At 37.1% G+C, this 18443-nt stretch overlaps 1 protein-coding gene and 1 long non-coding RNA gene across 23 annotated transcripts in view; one reads left to right on the forward strand and one right to left on the reverse strand.

Moving 5' to 3' along the window:
• The first annotated feature begins 27 nt into the window (after nt 1-27).
• Nucleotides 28-9160, forward strand: LOC123503400. Of its 2 annotated transcripts, XR_006674455.1 has the most exons (4): nt 28-262; nt 543-727; nt 8143-8286; nt 9027-9160. It is a non-coding gene; the product is annotated as an uncharacterized LOC123503400 (long non-coding RNA). The 2 variants fall into 2 exon arrangements; XR_006674454.1 differs by lacking the exons at nt 8143-8286; nt 9027-9160 and adding an exon at nt 2096-2728.
• The window catches only part of LOC123503394 (trichohyalin-like), a 53611-nt gene continuing 37659 nt past the window's right edge, over nt 2492-18443 (reverse strand). For 7 of the 21 annotated variants that reach the window (XM_045253121.1, XM_045253122.1, XM_045253119.1 and 4 more), the window contains 16 exons: nt 18003-18047; nt 14807-16822; nt 13513-13572; nt 12002-12154; nt 10787-10822; nt 10328-10369; nt 10118-10168; nt 9086-9145; nt 8664-8720; nt 8216-8272; nt 7844-7894; nt 6463-6519; nt 5495-5674; nt 4919-5008; nt 4675-4795; nt 2492-4435 (listed from right to left, as the gene is read on the reverse strand). In XM_045253121.1, coding sequence (XP_045109056.1) covers nt 2904-4435; nt 4675-4795; nt 4919-5008; nt 5495-5674; nt 6463-6519; nt 7844-7894; nt 8216-8272; nt 8664-8720; nt 9086-9145; nt 10118-10168; nt 10328-10369; nt 10787-10822; nt 12002-12154; nt 13513-13572; nt 14807-16822; nt 18003-18047 — 4608 coding nt within the window. In that variant the 3' untranslated portion in view covers nt 2492-2903. Of the gene's footprint in view, nt 4436-4674; nt 4796-4918; nt 5009-5494; nt 5675-6462; nt 6520-7843; nt 7895-8215; nt 8273-8663; nt 8721-9085; nt 9146-10117; nt 10169-10327; nt 10370-10786; nt 10823-12001; nt 12155-13512; nt 13573-14806; nt 16823-17464; nt 17583-18002; nt 18048-18443 lie in introns of all 21 variants that reach the window. The other 14 variants (XM_045253126.1, XM_045253124.1, XM_045253117.1 and 11 more) reach the window with 10 other exon arrangements.

Genomic DNA, 18443 nt, shown 5'->3' on the forward strand with positions numbered 1-18443 from the left:
GCTTTCCTGGTGTGTGGAGTGTGTTGTGGTCTCAGTCCTACCCGAAGATCGGTTTATGAGCTCTGAGCTCGCTCCGTAATGGGGAAGACTGGCTGGGTGACCAGCAGACGACCGAGGAGGTGAATCACACACACAGTTGCATAACGAGCGAGTTCCCAATGTTCTGAACTTCCAGCACAGTTTCCTGAGCCTTCGTTAACTAAGTGATTAGCCTTCCTGCCTCACAAGGTGCACGTCCGCGGCGCCGTCCTTAGGTGGAGCAGTAAGTCTATTTCAGCGTCCTGCGTTCTCCTCCCCCTCCCCCTTCTATTCCTAGCCACGTGTCCGCTGCTACGCCCTGGCTTAACGCAAACACTATTCCCAGCCTCCGCTCCTCATCCTCTAGTTAATTACACTGGATTCATAGCCTTGTAGAGAATCACTAAATTTGCTCCGTGTAATTTTTAAAGTCTCCATCCCCTCCCCTTCCCGGATCACACGGTCCATTCACTCGGCATTCAGTGAATTATCAACTTTTGCAATTTAAACTTCTGCCATCACAGAGGACGGACGGGCAATGTGACGGAAAACTCTTATAGATGGCTTTTGGCGGCGTCACTGTCTGCTCGCCTCCCGCTGCTGATGACGAGTGCTTGGGTTTACAAGAATTCGTCACGAGAGGCTTATGAAAGGAGGAAGAAAAAATGTATCTTAGCAAAAGAGGAGATACACATCAACGTGAATGACGGTACGTTATATGTAGACTTAATATAACGGATTAATCTGGACAAGTAATCTCTCTAACTTCCTTTCCATCATTCTGTACTTATTCGACAAGGAACACCTCTTTCCTCCATCCTCCCACGCCACGGTCACCACAGCCACAGCCCTCCATCATTTAGGCTTGTCACGCAGCCTCTCACCATCTCACACGTCCCCACCACCTGCCATCAATCACTTCACACGACTACCATCCTCCATCTCTAACCACATGTAATCACGTCTTCCATTCGCGCCCTTTCTCTCGTAATCTTAACCAAACTTTAATTGCCTCTGATTGCCTCGTCTGGATACACGAGAACGATAACGGTTTAGTGGGAGAAAAATTCGCCTTTCACAAAACGGCTATGTGAGATATGTTACTAGTAGCTATATACTAGTCTAGTACCTACGGATAAAAATCCTCTCTCTCTCTCTCTCTCTCTCTCTCTCTCTCTCTCTCTCTCTCTCTCCATTTCATAAGTCTGAAAGCCTAATGAGATTAGCGTCACAGGTAGCGCTAATTAGAACAGGTAATAGAATTCACCCCGGAAGTGGCTATCCTGCATGCCGGGGAGGGGGACAAGACACAGAAAGACGGGCTGACAACGGTGACAGGGCACTAAAGTGGATTTTTAGGGAAGAGTTCTCTCTCTCTCTCTCTCTTGTACAATTTATTAATGTTAAGATTAAGGAGATATTTTTGGGTATCCCGTATCCAATTATCCACTCAGCTATCTAATTTAGGGTCATACATTTACAGTACAAGTGTCAGACAGTCAGCTCCCAGTATGACTAGAGAAGTTGCGAGTATACAAAGCTCAATTGGGAGTCAGCCCTGTATCAAAGTGTCATTGTCGTCTATTGCTCACGAGGACACTGTACACTGCTAAAGCGTCACTGTCACTCCTGAGGCCGAACCTTCAAGAAGATAGAAACTACAAATATGGAGGCAGAATGAAAGAAGAAAGAAAAGGTGAGAAAATAGAAGGCGAAGGAGCAACAGCACCAGTAGGAGGAAAAGGAGGAGGAGCTGGGGATATCCGCTCACCTCATCCCAATAAGCAAAAGTTTGTCCAGCCTCAATACCTAGGGAGTGGTGTGGTCCATACTGATGACGCCGTGGCCGGGACAGTGGGGGTGGTAGGGCGGTACTGGCTGGGCAGCTGATGAGGGGACTGAGAGGAGCATGGAATTGAAGCCCGCACAGAAGAAATAGGAAAAAAAGAAACTGATATGAGAACGAATATTGCTTTGTGATATATATATATATATATATATATATATATATATATATATATATATATATATATATATATATATATATATACACATTACGTCTACCCCTCCTCCACAGGGTGCTATGATGACAACCCGCAACTGTGGTCCGAATAAGGACTGGCAGAGTGGCAGGATGACAGGGCCTAATCAGAAGGAAAAAGAGGAAGAGGAGGAAAGCAAAGAAACTGCAGAGAGAGAGAGAGAGAGAGAGAGAGAGAGAGAGAGAGTTGATAATTGAGCTATATTTTATATAACTAATGAAATGTGTACTACCACTTTTACCTTCATATTATGTTAGGATTCTTGGATTTTCAACCCAAGAAATTTGATCCATGTGTTTTGCTCAACCCGCCAAGCTTTTATCTGAATATCTGGCCTTCAGACCTGCACCTATACTCAAGGAAATACAGTACATACACACATACATTATATTCAAAGTTTTAATATAATATATTAAATAAAACTATAAACATCCATTATATCTCAATTTATTTTTCCCCTTACATAAGTTTATGTATATGAAGAACAAGGTGAGGAATTGAGGGGCCAGCAGATCAAAGGGTACTGGCCATTAGCACTAGCCTCCACCCAATGCTACTTTGAAGGAGGGTTAGTCAAGAGCAGTGAAGTTACTTGTTGGTCACATTTATATGGCCTTTTATATCACAAAGAATCTGAAGCACATCATTGCAATAACAGTTGTGCCAGCTATTCAAAGGAAAAAGTTCTATAGGAATTCTTTCACGCAATTACTGGTCATACTTCATCAGCCATTCATTCTCATGGAAAGCTTTGACATAAATGTATATCTTCATTATCTACAAAAGCTTACATACACCATCTTCTATATTATTTATCTCCACATCATTCAGCCAACAATAAAACTATGATAACTCAGCCAACATAATGTGAAGTTCCTCATCCAATCTCTGGCGTCTCCGCTTCTCTGCAGCAAGCAACTCTTCAGATTGTTCTAATTTAGTCTTCAGTGCACTCACACCCTTCCTGAGAGTGGCATGTTTTTGCTCATGCTTTTGTGTTCTATTTTTAAGTTTTATTAATCTTTTCTCACTGTCATTCTTTTCATCATCTGCCTCACTCTCCTCTTGCTCAGATTCACTCCACACAGGTTCTTGTATGTCAGGCAATTGTTCAGAATCTTTTTCCTCTTCTCCATTGGCATCAAGTTTCCTTTTCTTTTTCTTCTTAAGTTTTATTGGCTTTTTGGTGGTATCATCAAGCCACCATTCTTCACCCTCTTCTTTCTCTCTAGGAATTTCCTCCTCATCAGAATCATCTGATTCATCAGAATCATCTTCATCTTCACTACTGTCATCTTCATCATCAGATGCTTTGAAAGCTGATGCCATTTCATCAAGTTCTCTCTTAGTCTTAAAGTACATTTCTCGCTCAGTCTTCATGTCATGACAACATTTTGTCATTCTGTCCCTTAATGCTTTCCTTTCCTCTCGTGTTCTTTCTTCTTTGGATTTTACATTATTAAGTTTGTTAGTCGCCAGCTTGATGTCTCTTTCTATTCTTCGTGCAGCATTTATAGCTCTTTTTTCTGCTGCCTTCTCTTCATCTTCCTCTTCTGTTTCTTCTTCAGATTCTTCAGATTCCTCCTCACTTTCTTCCTCCTCTTCATCATCCTCATCATCGTCATCATCATCTTCTTCCTCCTCTTTGAAGCTTTCCATTTTATGAACTGATGAAGCAAAGCTTCTGCGGGAACCTGATTTTGATGGCATGGGGAAAGGTCTCCTATCACCATCCTCTGTTGGTGATGAAGGTGGTGGTGGAGTGAAGTCTATAGGATCTGTCTGCACACCAACAATTTCTATGTCTGGGAGCTCAATACACTGTTCCTTCTGCAGAGCCTTAAATTTCTTTTCATAATAGTTGCTACGGAGCTCCCATTCTGAAGCAGAATTTTCAGCCACAAGTAACTTTTGGTTAACTTCATTGTATTTGTTTGTATAGTCCTCAGCTTGTTTCTTGTATGAATCTACTTGACCTTTAAGGTTATTAATTTCAGTCTCTAATGTATCTAACTCGGAGAAATCCAAAACTTCATCTTCATGCATTCGTAACTTACTCATAGATTTTTCTAACTTTGGCACAATTTCATCTGCTTCACCATTAGTCATTGGCTTTGGATCATTAATACCTGCACTTTTTAGTTGTCTTTTCAGTCTTTTTACTTCTGCTTGTAATGCAGCTATGTCAATTTTATAGATCTTGCTTTCTCTTTCAAGTTTCTTTCTATTCTTAATCTCATCTTCAAGTTGTCCTTTGGTAGCCTGCAGGTCGTCCCTCATCTTATCAATATCTTCTTCCTCATCTGAGGAGGACGGAATGCTTTCCAGTTTGTTGATATTTTCCATAGTAAGTTGACGCCGAAGCTTCTTCACACCTAAAAGAAGAATATTTTAGTTGATCACTCCATTCTCTAGTATCAAGCATATATCCATGCAGCCAAATGGATAAGGAGATTGAATCATATGAATAATTCTAATACTGTACTTTGCAAAACGTAAATCAACAGATACATGCTTATTCTTCTGCATGATACTTGGCTCATGATCTAGTATTACAGTTTAAATAGGTAATCATGTTCAATAGATACATGATTTAGATCCCACAAATACCCACCTAGAGCCCTGAAGCATGGCTTACTCCTGTCATTGGTCTTGACCTTACGCAACTTCACACCTCGATGGATTTCATGAAGCAGCTGATTGTGGGCCATGGGCTTCTCCGATTCATAGACAAACTGAAATAACCATATAGGAAGGAGATAAAATATGGACGTGGAACTATGTAGTGAATTATAAAAGGAATAACTTAATCTTTTAGAATGGTCACAATCTTCTGTTAATCTTAAAGACAAACTCACCTTGCCACCTTTCCCTCTGGAGTTTGGAAGCATCGGGGTGGATCTGTCCATTTTGTCACAGGAGGACAAGCGTCGAAGCTTAATACCACTCTGCAGATTAATTAAAATGGAGATGAAATTGACATGTGAAAACTGTGTTGCTTAAGGAGTAAAAGAATGGTATATATGTAAATGTGCAGTAATGTATTTGTTATCCTTGTAAAATGTAAATGGAACAGACTCAGTAATCATGTTGTTAGTGCTGAATCAATGAGGAGCTTTAAAAGAAGATTAGACAAATTTATGGATGGGGATGATAAATGCAAATAAGTAGCTTTGCTTATATAAGGACTGCCATATGTAGGCCTGACAGCCTCTTGCAGCTTCCCTCTTTTCTTATGTTCTTATGTTCTAGAATCATTGCCTGGTATGTACTACAACTAAATAGTGAAAAGGTACTGATTCTAACAAAATATGAGAGGCATCCACAATTGTGTCTGATGCTTTTTTGTGGGATAATCATATGTAGCTCATCATAAAGAAATAAAAAAAAGAGAAAATAAAGATATGTTAGTTGTATGGTAAAAACATCTTCACCTCAATATCTCGCAGTAGTCCATTCCAGTCAGGGCGTGATCGGGCGGCCTTTTTAAGTTGATCAAGTTTTTGTTTCTTGGCAACAGAAGTTGGCCTCTTTGGATGGCTCCCAGGCTGGGGAGGTGGTGGTGGTGGTGGTCCAGGCATTGGGGGAGGTGGCGGAGGTCCTGAACCATCATCCTATAAATTAATATACCAATTTATATTATGTTTATTTGCTAGAGAAGTGTCATCTTGTAACCTTGTAAACATGTCATAAAGGAATACTTACAACTTTTCATCATTTGTACAAAGGACACATAAACATTTCCTGACAGTGTTAAGATATCACCTTTTCATACCAAACAGTATTAAAGGACAATGAGCCGAGTCATGAGCATACACTAAGTTGAGTTGTGTGATACATACAATAGTACCCATTTCTGCACACACACACACACACACACACACACACACACACACACACACACACACACACACACACACACACACACACACACACACACACACACACACACACAATATGCGGAATGTACATTAACAAAAAGGAAAACAAATGAAAGATCAACATGAATGCAGCTCAGACCATGTGCGTACACTACTACAACTCGGTAAATAAACACACACAAACACAGGATTACAGTGGCAGGAGGGAAGGACATGAGATGAGTGAAGGACATCAAGTATTGTGCATTGTCAGAATGGTGCACAAATATGTCAATGTTAGCCTAGTGAATAAACTGAAATCTTGATAGCAAGCAAAAATTCTAATTTTAATATGTTACAGTATCTAGATTAATGTTAAAAATATTGCACATTCTTTGAAAAATAAGAATATAAGAAAAAATGATCTAATGTATGTCAAGGTGAGTCATCTTAATTATGAAAAAATTGTATACATTTCTACGGCTTTCTGTATATTTTATTTGTGTTAGATCCGTAATGTGTTGTTGTCGCTGTATACTTGCTTTTTGTTTTTTAGATGATGGTGGTGGTGGAGGGGGTGGTGGCTGGGATTTCACCTTCTGCAAGGAATGTGCACCAAACACTTCACTATAAGGGCATCAGGAATCACACTTGGGGGGGAGACAAAAAGGGGAGAAGGGCAGAACAAGAAAACCATGTCCCGCAAAGATATACCAGTATGTATGTCAGTCTTGTATGAGACCTGGCATACTAAGCTACTAGGTATAGTGCCATTCTGTAATTGTACTCCATACATTTCAACATCCAATAGACACATACAAATCAATGTCAATCACATAATGGAAGGATCACATGTATTCTGGAAATGCAAGGTTCTCCCAGGATATGTCATACCTGTGATAGTGATGCATGAAGTGGTGTAAAAGTAGAGATGTAATAATATTTTAGGTTATTTACTCAGAAGTGGAAATATCTATTATACTGTTAAGGAATGCATTGCAGTAGTCTGATAAAAATATTATTTGATATATAAAAATTTTTTACAATGCTACAAATTGCATTCAAAAACTCATTTTTTTTGCTGAAGATGAAATTATGCATTTCATTAAACAGTAAAATATTACTGACGTGATGTAGTATTTGTGGGAAAATGCTGTTTCAAGGGAAGGTAAAAATAAGGTTTTAAGGCATTTACTGAAACAGTTCCTTTGACTGGTTTCAGTCAGTGTCAGGTTCTGAAAATGGCTAAATACATGGAAAAAGATTTAGAGACCAAAGTTCATAGACGTCATTCTCTGGCTAAGACCTGGGAGAAAAGAAAAAAATGCCTATTTTTCCAACTCTGTTACAGGATGAGATGTAATCACTGAAAAAAAAAATCAGATTAATTGGCACTGTTTTCTTCCTTATTTACAATCATATGTTTATTCATAATACTCACGATATATCAAACCTTTATTATTGTTGTTATTTTCATTATTTGTGATATTTTTCTCAGTTATTATTATCATTGTCATTGAGGGAATGTTTGCCAAGATACTGCTGTACTGATATAGCGAATACAGCCAGACCACCTCATGTGCCATCAACACATGGGCCACAATACACTGAGTTATGTTGATTAATCTGTCTAAGTAGTTTGATCAGTCTTGCACTAATCTATCTCTAGAAGAGCAAATTGCTGCTCTAAGTGCAAACTGCAAATCTAAATATCATACTTTCTTTATGAAGAGCTGTGTTTCTGCTGCAACATACCACACAGTGTCTATTATAAATTTTCTAGACTATTCAGGAAAAATATAGGATTTAGGGAGTATAAGTGGAGTGAACATATTAGTATCCTAAGCTATTTATTACTAAACTCTAATGAAAAAAAAAATTTCAAGATTTTTAAGAAATAACAAGTCTCTTTGATGACCTTACCATGCTCTCAAACACATCTTTCTTGAAAACTGGTGAACCTGGACTCCATTCCTGTTAATGTTAGAAACCAAAATAAGAATATGAAAGGCAAACACAGAAAAAAAACTTTACTGCTTAAGAAGCTCAATTACATTAATAAAGCAGATAAATTTAGGTGATTTATTAATAAAGCAGATGCAAGAGATATTAGCCAAGTTATTTGTAAGGAGTTTTGGATTTGAAATGTATTATTGCATTATACAAAAATGGCAAAATATGAATAGCCAGCATCATAATAACTAAATGACTCTCTGTTGCAGATGTAAAACACTGTTTCAGGAAGATCTGGGTATTACAGAATATAGAAAGTACAGCTGAGAGGATAAAGCTCACCCTGGCATCCTGAGGTTGTTCCCACCATGGAACAGGACTTTCCAAAGCATTGTTAGACTGTGAATGGGAAGGTAAGCTGTTAGCAAAGCTGGAAATATTAATTCTCTCTCTCTCTCTCTCTCTCTCTCTCTCTCTCTCTCTCTCTCTCTCTCTCTCTCTCTCTCTCTCTCTCTCTCTCTCTCTCTCTCTCTCTCTCTCTCTCTCTCTCTCTCTCTCTCTCTCTCTCTCTCTCTCTCTCTCTCTCTCTCTCTCAAAAGCTGTCAGGTTATGCTGAGCCTTTAAGTGTTGGATCAGCAACAATCCGTCCTCTCCCCTTAAATGTTTGGAAGTTAAAATATAGGACTTCTTCTAGGCATGATTATGAGCTCTGTAGTTTGCCTTGCATTGCATTAACAGTATATCACTTCTGCAATATCAGAGTAGTATATAAAGAAATACAGTTGCTCACCCCTGTGTCCTGAGGCTGTTCCCACCATGGGATGGGACTTTGGTGAGCATTATTAGACTGTGAATAGGAAGGTAAGCTGTTAGCAAAACTACTGCTACTATCTCTCTCTCTCTCTCTCTCTCTCTCTCTCTCTCTCTCTCTCTCTCTCTCTCTCTCTCTCTCTCTCTCTCTCTCTCTCTCTCTCTCTCTCTCTCTCTCTCTCTCTCTCTCTCTCTCTCTCTCTCTCTCTCTCTCTCTCTCTCTCTCTCTCTCTCTCTCTCTCCAGCAAGCATGTTATACCAAGCATTTTGACAGAGTGGCATAAAGTCATAATGTTTGTAGTGCAGTATAGTAAAGAAGTGACATAAGTATTTTGTGTTGCAGGTATAATGTTATTCCTGTAAGATGTAAGCATTATAGAAAGCTGAGAGGGTAAAGCTCACCCCATCATCATCCTGAGGCTGTTCCCACCATGGAAGGGGACTTTCCAGGGCATTGTTAGACTGTGAATGGGAAGGTAAGCTGTTAGCAAAACTATTGCTACTAACATCCCCAGCTCTCTCTCTCTCTCTCTCTCTCTCTCTCTCTCTCTCTCTCTCTCTCTCTCTCTCTCTCTCTCTCTCTCTCTCTCTCTCTCTCTCTCTCTCTCTCTCTCTCTCGAGGAAGCATATTATATCAAATATTTAATGAAAATTAAATCAAACTGCTTAGTTAGTTAGGTTACGACATCTTTTGAAATGGAATGATTCTTTATCAAACTTAATATTATACCAATTTTTTATCACATCTATTATTATGATTTGTGTTGCTGTGGTAATGTTTCAATATTATCCATCACAACAGCTTAGAATTAGCAAATATTAATGTAGTTTAATATGTATGAACTATATTATGTACTGCACAGTACTATACATACATTCAGAAATATTATAAGCTTAAATTTTTCACATCTACAGGGCTTAGAATTCACATAAAGGATGATGCTACCTGACACACTTAAGAGAGATGAATAGTTCAAAGCTCAAAAGAATCCAGCACAGTTAAGGAGAATTTGTCAGTGAAAGGAAGTAAAATTAAGGATGCTTGTCTTATCAGCATTTGTATTGGTATTAAATCAAGGCCACTCTTTTGAAGCATATCACAAAGTATTAAATAGTACGTGGAATGGAGACGCAGGTAGATGGTGTTGAAATTTTAATGAGGATGTGTTTATGGGTGATATGAATTAATAAGTGAAAAATTTGCCAAGTTCCTGGAAAGAAGTCACACCAGGAATGTCATGTCTACCTATTTCTATATACATACTAATACTAATGAAAACTAATGAAAAGAAGCAAGGGAATTATTGAAAAAGAAATTAACACTTACAGGTCTGGAATTAAGAGAAGTGTTCTTGAATGTAGGCTATGGTTAAGTGAGTTTACATTGTGCTTAAATGTATTAATGTGGTAAAAAATGATAGTCTAAGTTAGCACCTGAGTGATCATGTCATCTGTAGACTGGTCCCAAATCAACTCTGGTTCATCCTGAAAGAAGGTGAAGCTTAAAACTTTTTTTTTTTCTGGAATGCTTCAGGATAGCACTTCCCAAAACCTTGTGTCATTTTAGTTTGATACTAGACCATCAGAAATAACAACATGTCGAAGCAAATGTATATCATCTTAGTAATACACAGGAATCAATACCTCTTCAGCTGATGGCTCCTCCCACCATGGAACTTCCTCAAACTGTAAAAACCAAGTTACATTAACCAGCCACTATAAAGATAAACTCCATGAAAAACCTGAGAAGTGAAGAGTTTAGAGATTAGACTACAATTCAAGAAGTATGAAAGTCAACTCACCTGAAACTAAAAAGTCACATTTATGGATGTTACAAAACTTAAATTTCAGGACCAAAGATTAATAATATGTTTTGAATACTCTCTCTCTCTCTCTCTCTCTCTCTCTCTCTCTCTCTCTCTCTCTCTCTCTCTCTCTCTCTCTCTCTCTCTCTCTCTCTCTCTCTCTCTCTCTCTCTCTCTCTCTCTCTCTCTCTCTCTCTCTCTCTCTCTCTCTCTCTCTCTCTCTCTCTCTCTCTCTCTCTCTCTCTCTCTCTCTCTCTCTCTCTCTCTTGTTTCTGTACTTAGAGGGAGGTTAACTTACAGCAGTGTTGGTCTGAGGAGTGGGCTGTGGTGGTTCCTGGAAAAGTAAATACAAGTGGTAAGAATGATATCAAATAAGAGCAATTATGTAAACTTATAAAGACATCATATCTAGTGTAAAATTGGCATTGGAAGAGATATAACAGATAATAGTAATAAATATGTATTATGTATTATTCTTTTATACCGCAGAGTTTGTAATGGTAAACCAGATGAGCATATTAGGGAATATTAGGTATCTATGGTCAGAGTTTTATACCAACTCTACATGGGCATCTTTGTGAGTAAGCTTGCTTTGTGCACTGATGGCTGAGGCATCTGACAGAGTACTACTGAAGAAAATCTTTCTCTCCTTCAGGAAAGCAGAAGAAAATGTCGGGTTACAAACTGCATATGCCATAAAAACCATATGGTTTGACTCAACAAAATAGAAAAAAAGAAAAAATAAGGAACAGATAAAATAATATCAGTATTAGTAGTATGGTAACTGTTGAGACAGTAATATGTTGTGAATACGAAGAGCATAGTATGATTTGAGCCAATAGAAGCAGCCTCCATCCACATCTATAAAAGTATGCAAAGAGGTACTAGACTGTGCATCTAGAAAGCTTTTTGATTGCAGGTCTCGATGGTCAGAAGAAAATGGCGCATTTAATTTAAGTATGAACAGTCAGACGAGAGCTATCAGTGAGCCCTACACATTAATTAGTGTGATTTGTAATAACAACCGTTGAAAACAGGGATACTAACTTCTACTGAAATTTGAATAGCCAGCATTATTCCAACTGATGTGGATATCTTAAACAAATCATCTGCATATGTAGTTTTGTTAAATTTTAAATCACTGAATTAAAATAGCATAGATCATTTAGAGCCAAAAACCAGTCAGGATTACAGTTTGATGTATGTATTAGTTAAGACACATAGTTCTTTCTTCAAGTTTAGTGGTTACTGGTATTGTCATACGGGCAAAAAATGTATGCATGTACTTATGAAAAATTGAGTTAATATCAGTTTATCATTCATGTGTATTAATTTTAAGGTGCCTCAACTGTTTCTGCAAAGAAAAATAGCAGTTTCATAAAAATAGTTTTGGCACCAGAAAATAATGTTTGAGCAATAGAATGAATTATTAGAGCATATTAAACAATAGACTACTAAAGCTTTTATACAGGCTTCTGCGAATTTTGTTAAACAATTCTAATCCTTCACTCACAGTCTTCTTAGCCTTATTATCTATTTTTGGTTGTTTCTCCTCCTCCTCCTCCTCCTCCTCCTCCTCCTCTGATTCTTCTTCTGATGTTTCCTCGTCTTCATCTGTTTCCTCTTCTGAGTCGTCTGACTCTGATTCTGTATCAGATTCCTCACTCTGAAGAATCATATTTGAAGAAGTGAATATCGATAATAAGTAGCAACACTTGCATATTACTTGCAATATAAAGGATTTCTCAATTTTGTAAGCAGCACATTAATCATATATTAATCAATTTCAAATATTATTACTTTTTTCTTAAACAGTAATGTGTTTTTAGTCATCTAGAATGTTAATATTTTCATTCTGCCGGGTTCAGGGAATTATGGTTGTGGGCACATTCTTCACTTACTCAGAATCAGAGACAGCAAACATAACTTGAAATCTTTCATACCTATTCTCTTCTAAATGTAATGGTCTTAGATACTAATACATCAACAAAATTGTCTTGAAACAATTCATTCACTTTACATGAAGAACTGTGCATGAACTATTGCTATGAAGTCACTAATTTATGAACAAGCAACATATGTACAAGGAATGCATTTCATATTGTCTTGAGATTGTATTTCCTTTAATAGTAATGTTGGTGTTACTGACAAACTGTTTTCATATAGTGATAATGATAATGATGCTATTCCTGCTTTGGAAGAGCACCTCAGAAGGAAGGAAATTATGAATGACCACAGAAGGAATCAAGCCAAAAAACATTTCTTTCATGACCTTCCACTGAAGTGAAGTAAGTCAATGATGATAATAATGATGATGATGATATGAATTATGAGGATGAAATTCAAACAAATTGTAGAGTATGAATTTAAAGTATTATATCTGTGATGTTAAATAGTTGATCTATTACATTCATTTATTTGTCATTTATAAATCTAACCATTTATCTGAAAGGAAAGCATATATTGTAGTAGAGAATATACATAGAGGAAACCGATATGTGATAGATTTTTCTTGAAACTTTATCAGATCTGATGTATGGTACTGCTGTTTCTTCAAACCATTCAGTGCATAGAGATGAAAGCAAAGTTTGATATCTTAACATAAGCAGTAAATACATATTCCCTGGAAGAAGAGAAAAAAATCATATTTGAAGCTCACACAATTCAGTGACTTTTGTAGTCACTCCAGGAAACTGCAACTTGTCAAGATTCATAAACACTATTATGCTGGAAATAATGCATGTTACAACTACACATAAACTTCTTCAATGTAAGACTAGTAATTTATTAAAGGGAGTAACATGATGTAAGAAGTTTCTATTCTGTCAGCCTTGGCACTTGTCATTACAGTGTCATAGCTGTTCATTATTTGAAATGCATTTTTTTTGTTTTGTTTGTATTTAAAAAATCTTTACATAATGTGAAAATCTACATAGGAGTAGACTATCTGTTTCATGTGTAAATATTATTTCTTAAATCATCTAATGGACACATCAAACAGTGACTGTAAAGATAAATACTTACTTCTTCTTCTTCTTCTAAGAGGTCATCCTCATCATCTGAGAACTCTACTACACTATTTACCTGCAAAAAAAAAAAACAAGAAAAAGGATTAGTAAGTTTGCATATTTTTTAGAAATTTCCTGGTGTATCTGAGACACAATTTCTTCATGACTCTTTAGTCCTCTTGAGACTACAGGGTGAGAATCCTTTATCTAGAAACCTTCAAAGACTACAAGTTACTGAGTGCTGACACTTTTCATACCTAGAAATCTACAACAATAAGAGGTATGTATGGTAATTTTTCATATTATTATTATTATTCATTATTATTTTTTTTAAGGATTGGCACCAGTTCTTAAACAGAGTCAAAAGTAGTTGTCAAAAATTAAGGAATAAATGTTGTGAAACCTCCATCTTAAGTTGATATTTTGCCTCTCCTGACTGATGCATTTCAGTCCTCAGAGACATTTCCTTCTTCCTACATCGTTCTCCTATCAACCATTCTTACTGAGCATATTTCTTATAACTACACTGCAGTCTGAAGTCAAAAAGAAAATCTAGAATCTTGGATACTTCTGGTCTTAATCATTCCAAATAAGGGATTCTCAAACTGTACATGCTTTATGGATTATGTTTTGAATATGAATTGATAGTGCATGCCCATGTTGCAAAGCTATCAATCATATTCTTTCAAATTACACATTGATTATCCTAAAGCAATATTTTACAGCAGAATGAGCTGGAACAAATATTTTTAAGTAAATTCAATTAATAATGTGGTTTGGTTTGTACAAGCATAGCCAAGGAAATGTGTTGTGTTATTGATGTGTGGCAGCATTACATTTGACACAACAAAGCATAGCAGAATTGTACAAATAATCCATGCATAAGAAGTTCAATAGTCAGAAAAGTGAATGATATAGTATAGTGGAAAACATACCTTGCAAGATAAGATTTCCCCTTATATTCACAATATTACAATTATAAAAGTATGTTATCTTCAAACAACTTTATAAATTATTTGATGCATGTGTCTATTTACTTATTTTTCTGGTGTAAGTTAATAATTAGTTTGTAGCATTGGGCAGTTTGATCTCATACAGTTTGCTGTTGTATGCAGTGCCTTTTCTTTTATTCCAGTTGAAGTGGTTAATGTGGTGTACATGTTTGCCAAGAGTTATGAATGTCTATAAGGTTTTAAAAAGGTGTAATTGAGGTGTATTATTGGTCACATGAGCAAGCCACTGGTCAGGTTCACACACTAGTTGAGTTATGAAGCAGCATTAGGGGCAGAGAACCTTCTGTTGGTACATACACGGTGAACAGCACGTGGTTTTGTTTCAACCTTCCGTAATTTGACTTCTTCGAGAAATTGTTTGCTCTCTGGTTTAGATTTTTCAGGGACACTTGTTTTAGCCTTCTTTAATTTGACATCTTGGAAAAATAGACCTTGTTTTACTTTAGGTGGAGGGTCTATTTCACCTTTATCCTTTAGTTTTTGTGTATTTCTTTCCTTCTGATCTGTAGGATGCATCACTGGCTTATTTGAAGGATCCTTTTGAACTTGCAAGTCTTCTTTACTCTGGGTGTCTTTTTGACCTGGTGTTTGCTGTTTTCCAGGAGCTGTTTGGACATTTTGATTGGGTTTCTTCTTCTCTGTTTCATTTTTTTCATCCTTACTTTCTGGTTTGTTTTCTATGATGGACTCCTTCCTATCTGTTTCATTTTCCATTTTACTGGGTTTTTGGGTCAAACTTCGCTTTCTATCTCTCTGTTCATTTTCGTTTTGTATTTTTGACTCCCATCTGTTTTTGATATTAGACAACTTATTCTTGTCATTCATGAGAGCCAGATCTTCTTCACTTTCAGAGGGAACGGGTCCTTTAGGTGGTGGTGGGTTTGACGGCTTCCTGGATCTCAGCTGTACACCAAACCTACTTACTCTGTCCTGCAAGCATTCTGGCTCTTCATCATCACTCTCTTGCTTACTTGTCTTCCTCAGTAATTCCTCAGGCTCATGTTTACTGTTTCTCTTCAACTGGTCAGTGCTAATTTTTCTACACAGTTTGTCAGGTTCTTGATTGCTTGTCTTTCTGGGGACCTCTGATGTTTCCTGGCCACTAACTTTTCGTAAAACTACTTTCTCAGATTCAGGTTGGCTAGTCTTTCTTTGTACCGGTTCAGACTCTCTACTAATTTTCCTCAGCCTTCCTTCTGGTTCTGGCCGACTAGTTTTTCTTAGTAATCCTTCTGGTTCAGGTTTACTTGTCTTTCTCACCACTTCTTCAGGCTCTGGTTTGCTAGTTTTCCTCACTACTCCTTCAGGTTCTGGTTTACTGGTCTTTCTCAACACCTCAGGCTCTGGTTTACTGTTTTTTCTCAGCACTTCTTCTGTCTCAGGTCGGCTTGTCTTTCTCAGCATTCGTTCAGGCTCTGGTTGACTTGCCTTCCTCACTCTTTCTTCAGGTTCAGGTTGACTGGTCTTCCTCAACATTTCAGGCTCAGGTTTGCTAGTCTTTCTCAGCACCTCTTCAGGCTCAGGGCGGCTTGTTTTTCTTATCATTCGTTCAGGCTCAGGTTGACTTGGCTTCCTCACTCTTTCTTCAGGCTCTGGTCGACTGTTCTTCCTCAACACTTCTTCAGGTTCAGGTCTACTAAATTTTCTTAAAAATGGCTTATTCTGATTGTTAACTTCTGTTTGTTTGTCTTTCTCAGCCTTTTCATTCATTTCTGGTTTCTGTCTCATTTGTGCTTCCTGTCTGTCTCTTTCTTCTTGTAATCTTCTTAGTTCTTCTCTCTCTTTCTCGTGTCTTTTGCGTATATCATCTATTGAACTTGTGCTTTCCTGTTCTTTTTCCTGTTCCTTCCGTCGTTGTTCCTCTCTCTTTTCTCTTTCAGTTTGTTCTCTTCTCCTAAGTTCATCTCTTTTATTTCTCAGTTCTTCCCTTTTTTCTCTTTCCTGCCTGAAACGCTCTTCATCTCGGCTGTTTTCTCTCTGAAATATATTTTTTCTGTCTGTCAAATCATCCCTGGGTTTCACAGAATTTGTTTCATCCCTGCTCCGCCATCTTTTAATAGGTGGACGTGCATCGTTGGCTTCCTGCATGTTCTTTGTATTGTTATCTGTAGAATTTCTGTCATTCTGAAGATCATTGTCTACTTTCCGTGTTCTTATCCTCTGTGGCTGCCTTGCTTCCCTGTTCTCTTCCTGGTCTGTCTGACCTTGTCTGATCCTAGTTACACGTTCATTCTGTGGGGCAAGTGGAGGTTCAGTGCTCCTTTTCCTGAGCACTGTGGCTGACATTTTTGCTGGAGGATTTGTGTTTGCTTGCTGGTAAGGGAGGGAAGGGCAGGACAGGAGAAAAAGGATGATAACAAAGATATAACAAAGATATCTTTTCACATGCAATTTCATTTTCCATCCAAAACATTCTAGTTTAGAATATACTACTCATTAAGTGTGTAGAAAATACTAAAGTTTATAAACCTGTAAAGTATTTCACACTAACATGATCCAGTATGAGAAAATTCACAATGTCATATGAAAATTTAAGTTCTCTATATATCATACTTTGAGATACAAGCGCACGTATAACTTGATACTTCAGTTCTGAAGTATATATTTATTTTTACATTAAAATGTCCATGAAGTGAACACAATAGATGATAGGAAAGATTTAAAAGTTAGAAATGTTTTTGTTGCTAGAAAGCATACACACATACAGAAAAAAATTAACATAATATAGTGTTATTAGACAGCAAGCAATTAAGATAAAAATATTGAAATATTACATTTTTGAAGCATGTTTTGAAAGCAAAAGAAATGTAAGCTGATTTACATAAATGAAAAATGCAGTAAGCATACAAAGCACTTACGATGAATGTTACATAACTTGAATAAATTGATGATTTTATTTTTACAAATGTAACAAAATTATTCTATTGCTGCTCAGAATCTGAAGTATATTTTTACTTTTTTGTAGGGCATGTCTCCCGTGAAAGGGCATGGCTGGGTGTGCAGTCTGTGGCTGCAAGGTTGGAAGAATACTGCCTCCATAATCCATGTAGTCCATTGTAAAAGATGACATTATCTTTTAGTTCCATGATAAAACAAGACAAAATCTTGTCTTAGCCTTCTTAAAGGTAAATCTCATCCTGTATACATATAATTAGCTGTGCCAAAATTGAGGTGTGTGTGTTGTCTGCATATGAATACTATTTATTCAACACTTATGTTTTATGGTATAGATGGTTTTTCTGAGATTGTTAGCTTGTCTTCTGCCACTTACTTTGTACATTCAGTCTGAGTGAAAGCCATTTGTTTAGAGTGCTCATGTGTTTACATCTAATTGTTAGTTTTATGCATTTATGCAACTGAAAAAGTCAGCCATGAAGATAACATGTTTTAAAGATTATGAACTGATATGGAAAATAGTTAGTGAAATAAATTAGGCTGCAAAGTACTTGCTATACATTTACTTATAATTAAATAAAAGCAATTGAAAACTCACTTGCTGTTGTTTGCTGTCTGTTGCTGGCTGAACCGGAGTCCAGGTCTGTAATATTAAACCAAGAAACTTTGAGCACTAGACCATCATTGATATAAATATCTGTAAATTATTTGGGTTTCTGATAACTGTAATGCAATAGAAAACAAATATGAGGAGCAATATGTGATTCAATATTGAAGCATGTGATGTGATTGTCAGTGTAAGTTGATGACAGTCTATATTCCTGAGACTGTCATTGTAAACTAAAATAACTGTTCTTGTAGCAAAATGATCTGCTTTGACTGATGTTAACCCTTAAAGCATCAGTATAAATCATAACTTGGATACAATATTGCCATTAGTCTATTGTTGTTTTGAGTCTAGTGTGCAAACTAAATCAACACTGCTGATAGAGAGAGAGAGAGAGAGAGAGAGAGAGAGAGAGAGAGAGAGAGAGAGAGA

This window comes from Portunus trituberculatus, chromosome 14, assembly GCF_017591435.1.
Source record: "Portunus trituberculatus isolate SZX2019 chromosome 14, ASM1759143v1, whole genome shotgun sequence".
In the NCBI taxonomy this organism is placed as follows: domain Eukaryota; kingdom Metazoa; phylum Arthropoda; class Malacostraca; order Decapoda; family Portunidae; genus Portunus; species Portunus trituberculatus.